At 63.9% G+C, this 5,691-nt stretch overlaps 1 protein-coding gene across 1 annotated transcript; it reads left to right on the top strand.

Annotated features, from left to right (window-relative positions):
• Positions 1 to 852: 852 nt before the first annotated feature.
• Positions 853 to 5,691, top strand: ABHD17A (abhydrolase domain containing 17A, depalmitoylase). The gene is made up of 4 exons (XM_039696770.1): positions 853 to 1,315; positions 2,696 to 2,890; positions 3,737 to 3,916; positions 4,751 to 5,691. Exons 1-4 carry the CDS (start codon positions 1,011 to 1,013, stop codon positions 4,974 to 4,976), a joined length of 906 nt encoding a protein of 301 aa, XP_039552704.1. The 5' UTR covers positions 853 to 1,010; the 3' UTR covers positions 4,977 to 5,691.

Below are 5,691 nucleotides of genomic sequence, written 5' to 3'. Positions count from 1 at the left end.
TGCCTGCCAGGGGAGGGGGGAGCACCCACCAGTCAGCGGTGGGGGCCCCACAGGGGTCAGCAGAGCAGGGATCCCCCCTCGATGGGTGGGGGGTCGCGCCCCCACGGCGGGCCGTCCCCAGCTGGTGCCTGGCTTTGTCCCAGGACACACGACACGAGTGTGGCACGCGGTGTGAGTGGCCCCTAGCGCCACCTCCCCGCGGGGACCCCGTGCGGGTGTGCGGCCCCCGGACGCCCCGTTCTGTCCCGGGAGTGCCAGCCCGGGCAGGGACACGGCTGCCACGTGCCGGGTGTCACCCCGGGCCTGGCCCTGCTGTGCATGGTCACCGGCCCGCGGGGGCTGCCCCCGGGGCACGGGGCATTCCTTCGCTCCCAGTATTTTGGCATATTTCAGTGCCAAATCCCAGCTTCAGTGCCATATCTCTCTTCCACCCTTTCCTCCCCTTTCCCAGGCCTTCGGAAGCAGATGGAGCGAATTCCTCGGGGTGTGGGCTGGTTTGACATTCCTCAGCTCAAGCCTGTGCCCAAACTTGCAGAAAATAGTTGCCTTTTTTTTTTTTTTTTTTTCCCTTTTTCTTTTTTCGCTTTTCTCTCCCCTTTCCCCTTTTTCCTCGGGAGCTCGGCACTCCCGAGCGCCTGTGCCGGCACCCAGGTGGCCCCGGGGGAGCCGTGTCCTTTGTCCCCTCAGCCGTGGGGGTGGCGTGGGTGGGATCTGCGCCTGTCCTCGCCCCCTGCGCGGGGGCTGCCGAACGCGGCAGGAGCCGGCATTTCGCGGGGGCGGGGGGCACACTGCGGGGAGCGCGTTTGTGTTCAGACAGCAGGGGACAGAGCCCTCAGAGCCCCCGCCCTGCCCGCAGGCCCCCGCAGCCGCCGGACGGACAGATGGACACGGCAGCCCCGGCCCGCGCCGCACGGCCGGCGCCCGCCGTGCCCAGGGCCAGCTGAGGACCGGGCGTCTGTCCCACTGGGATCCTCCCTCGCTCCGGGCGCGGCCGCCTCCCCTCCGCCGTCATGAACGGGCTGTCGATCAGCCAGCTCTGCTGCCTCTTCTGCTGCCCGCCCTGCCCCAGCCGCATCGCGGCCAAGCTGGCCTTCCTGCCCCCGGAGCCCACCTACGCCGTGGTGCCCGAGCCCGAGCCCGTGGGCAGCACGGGCTCCCTGCGCGGCGCCGCGGCCCGCTGGAAGCTGCACCTGAAGGAGAGGGCGGATTTCCAGTACTCCCAGCGGGAGCTGGACAACATCGAGGTGTTCGTCACCAAGAGCAGCCGGGGCAACCGCGTCGGCTGCATGTACGTCCGCTGCGTGCCCGGCGCCAGGTGAGTCACGGCGGGCGCCGGCTGCGGCTCTGCTGGGCTGCCCTGGGGCCGCCCTGGGGGCTCCCGTCCCCTCTTGTCCCCTCTTGCCCCTCGGCTGAGCCTCGCTGGAGGAGCTGGCCCTGCCTGGGCCTTTGGAGCCAGCCGGGCTCCCAGGACCGGTCTGGCTTGTGGCTGCCCTGGGAGAGGGGTTAAAGCAGGAGCAGGGGCAAAGCCAAGGCTGCAGGGCTGTGGGGATTCCCCAGGCAGTGTCACAGTCCCCCAGTGTCACAGCAGTGAGGCAATGCTCCAGTTGTTTGCACAGAGCTTGGTGCTCAGGGGGCACTGGGGTGGCTGCACCAGCTGCTTCTCCCTGTGCCCAGCCCTGTGGTGACCATGAGATGGGCAACTGCCCGTGCCAGCCAGGAGAGCCTGGCTTAGTCAAGTTCACTGGGACGTTTGATTCCTGTAGGAAATGAGTGATGGGAGTGAAAGCCAGGAGGGGTTTGCTCACTCCTGTGGGTCTGTGAACTGGCACCCTGGAGTGAGAGATGGAGAGCCCAACCTGCTGCCAGTGCCTGGGCAGGAGGAGACAGGAGGGGACCTGGCAGCTGCTCCCCGAGCAGTGGCGCAGTTTGGGGGTTCAGGTGCAGAGGGAGGCCAGGTCACCCCAGCTGAGCCCTTCACTACATCCTCCCAGGAGCAACAGGTCCTCAAAGACCAGCATGCCAGGCTGCAGGGCTGGAGGGGAGAGCCTGGGCTGGGGGAAGCAGGCCTGCCAAACCGTGGGGTATCAAATGCTGCTGGTCTGACCTCCCCCAGCTCATCCTGTCACTGACTTCCAGCTGGGCCTCCCTGGGCATCCAGGCCAGGATTGGAGGCTCAGCCTGGCCACAGACCCCTCAGACCAGCTGCAGGGGCTCAGCAGGGAGTGGGTCCTGCTCCCTCCCTCTGGCAGAAGGGAGCCAAGCTCTCATCAGTCTGCTATTAGTGTTAATTTTTATGATTAACATTGTTTTTCCCCTTATGGTGGAAATTTCTTGTGCCTTGTCACTCCCACAATTCACTTCTCTCTCAGCATCTGGTGTCTTGCCAGGCTCAGGAGAGAAAAAACCCGCTGTCAGAATTCTTACTTGAAATCCCCATTGGGCAAACGGCCCCAAATCCTGAGCTTTTTACCAAAAATAGACTCAAAAACTTGAACAGAATCATCATCCTGCCTTCAAGCTGCCTGTTCCTGCTGGGAGTGAGCCCCTGGCTGTGGCAGCAGAAGGGTCTGGGTGTCCCTGGGGGTGTCACAAGGGCCTCCCTTGGTGGCTGGAGGGGTTTGGTTGCTGGCCTTGGGGGATTTCCTGCCGGAGCTCCGGCAGAGCCCAGGATTAACATTCCGTGCCCGTGTCCCAGGTACACCGTGCTCTTCTCCCATGGCAACGCCGTGGACCTGGGGCAGATGAGCAGCTTCTACATCGGGCTGGGCACCCGCATCAACTGCAACATCTTCTCCTACGACTACTCTGGCTACGGCGTGAGCACGGGCAAGCCCTCGGAGCGCAACCTCTACTCCGACATCGATGCTGCGTGGCAGGCGCTGCGCACACGGTGAGCGCCAGGGCAGGGAGCACGGGGAAACCCTGGGCTCCAGCAGGCTGCAAAACAGGAAATCTCCCAGGAGGGGAGCCCTGCGCCGCTTGAGACAGGAAGGGGTGGTTGGAAAACTCTAGAAGGAGCAGCTGGGGGATCCAAGGGGCAGGGATGCTGTGGGGCATGACCTTGGCACAAGCTGTGCTTCCTGTCTCACTGTGCCAGGCTCAGCTCTGGTTCCCCTGCCAGGCTTGGGGTGCAGCCCCATGCCAGGCTCAGCTCTGATTCCTGTGCCAGGCTCAGCTCTGGTTCCCCTGCCAGGCTTGGGGTGCAGCCCCATGCCAGGCTCAGCTCTGGTTCCCCTACCAGGCTTGGGGTGCAGCCCCATGCCAGGCTCAGCTCTGATTCCTGTGCCAGGCTCAGCTCTGGTTCCCCTGCCAGGCTTGGGGTACAGTCCTGTGCCAGGCTCAGCTCTGGTTCCTGTGCCAGGCTCAGCTCTGGTTCCCCTGCCAGGCTTGGGGTACAGTCCTGTGCCAGGCTCTGCCTCTTTTTCCTCGGGCCTGGCTCACGGTGTGACCCAGTGCTGGGGCTGCCCCACATGGCTGCAGACCCTATAACCCTGATCTGGTGAGGGAAAGCCTTGACATGCCCAGAACTTGCCTGGCAGCTCAGCCCTGGCTGCTCCCTGGTCCTTCAGGAGTTCAGGGAGCTGCTCTGGGCCCAGCCATGAGGAGCTGGGCAAGATCAGGGGGACAGACCCCAGACCTGCCAGGAGCCTTGTGGATGCAGTGACCGGCCCAGAGTAACACTGAGCTGTATCTCCTGGTGATGTGCCTGGCACTGAGCTGCCCTGTCCTGTGCCAGGTACGGGATCAGCCCGGAGAACATCATCCTGTATGGGCAGAGCATTGGCACGGTGCCCACGGTTGACCTGGCCTCCCGCTACGAGTGCGCGGCCATCGTGCTGCACTCCCCGCTCACCTCCGGCATGCGCGTCGCCTTCCCCGACACCAAGAAGACCTATTGGTTCGATGCCTTCCCCAAGTGAGTGCCCCGGGCACAGGGCTGGGGGGGTTTGGAGGGGCAGTGCCCAGAGCAGCTCTGGTCACAGCCAGGGGACGTGTGACATGTGGGACATTTTTTGTGATAGGTTTAAATATCCCCTTTGGCATCTCCTTGCCCTGTATTTGGTGCCCTCTGGGAGTTGTGGCCCTCCCTGGGGTCACCGTGCCCCCTCCTGAGGGCTGTGCCATGTGTGTACCCCACTCCCCATGTGGCATCACCTCCTGGCCACCCTGTCCCAGTGACTTTGGCCACCAGCATTGGGACTTTGCTGCTGGCCCTTTGTCAGGTGTCACAAGTCCTGGGACCCCTCTGGCCCCCAGGAGTAATTCCTTGGGGATTTTCCAGCTCTTCAGATGGCAGGAGGGGTGCTGGGAGGACGAGCTCTTCCTCTGCCTGTCCCTTGCAGCCAGGCCCGTGGGGCCCAGGGGACAGTCCTGAGCCGGAAGCTGTGGCTGGGAGCCACCAGCCCACGCTCTGCATCCTGATGGCCTCACGTGGCCTTTGGGACGGGCTGGGACCGGCCGTGCTTCCCTTCCTCAGCCCAGCAGGGGAGGGCTGTCCTGCAGCAGTTCCCATCAGGCCTGCCGCGGTCCCACGGGGATGTTGTCACTGCTGTCTGCTCCTTGTCTGTCACACTGGGGCAGATCTTTTCCTTGGCAGAAGCTCTGTGTCCCTCCCTGTCCCTGTGCTCTGCCGTGATCAAAGAACATTTCTTGGTCCCTGTCCCGGGGGATGTTTTGGGGGCAGGAGGAGTGGAAATGTCTCATTCCCTGTGCTTACCCCCTCTCTCTTCCCCATCCACCCTTTTGACAGCATTGAGAAGATCTCCAAAATCACCTCTCCTGTGCTCATCATCCACGGTACAGAGGACGAAGTCATCGACTTCTCGCACGGCCTGGCGCTCTTCGAGCGCTGCCCCAAGGCCGTGGAGCCGCTGTGGGTGGACGGGGCCGGGCACAATGACATTGAACTCTACAGCCAGTACCTCGAGCGCCTTCGGAAATTCATCTCCCAGGAGCTGGCCAGCCAACGCAACTAGCCAGGGGACAGGCAGGGGGGTTCTGCTTGTTCCTCCAGTTCTCCCAGTAGCTCTCCCTGGTCCCTGCTGCTGGAGCTGTAACGAGTTTGCTCAGCTCTGCTCCAGGCTCAGGAGAGGGCGGGAGGCCCTGCAATGGACAGTGTTTGCTCTCGGACATGAGCACAGCTCTCCTCCCTGCTGGTGCCAGCCCTGGCGCTGCTGGCACCACCGGCCTGGCTGGCCAGAGACGGCAGCTCCCTCCTTGCCCCTTCCCAGAGACATGAGCCCACCCTGCGATGGTGGATCCTTGGCTTCAGACATGTCCTCGTCTCCTCTCCCAAACCGGCGAAGTCCCGAGCCCCTCCCGGCCGCTCTGCTGCTCTGACCATAGCAATAAGGCGAGTTGGAGAGGGGCTGGGGCCCCGGCCCTGCCGGCGTCCCTGTGGGTGGGACACAGGAGGTGGCAGTTCCTGCTCTCCATGGAGCTTTCCCGGGGCCAGCGCTGGCGGTGCCCGGTGTTCACCCCGCGGCTGGGGCAGAGCCGTGTCCCCACGGGGACTATGGGGATGCATGGAGGAGGTGCCCCCCTGCCCCACACCTCCTCCAGTCTGGCGCTGCTCAGCCTTCCCAGAGCACTCCTGGTGCTCAGTCACCCCTGGAAACCTCGGGACCACTCGCCCGGGGAGCGGGGCAAGGGAAGCAGGCAGCAAATAAAGAGCAGAGGTTTAACGTTTCA

This window comes from Passer montanus, unplaced genomic scaffold (genome assembly GCF_014805655.1).
Source record: "Passer montanus isolate IOZ18808 unplaced genomic scaffold, ASM1480565v1 scaffold114, whole genome shotgun sequence".
NCBI classification, from domain to species: domain Eukaryota; kingdom Metazoa; phylum Chordata; class Aves; order Passeriformes; family Passeridae; genus Passer; species Passer montanus.
This window is presented reverse-complemented; position numbering and strand designations above follow the sequence as displayed.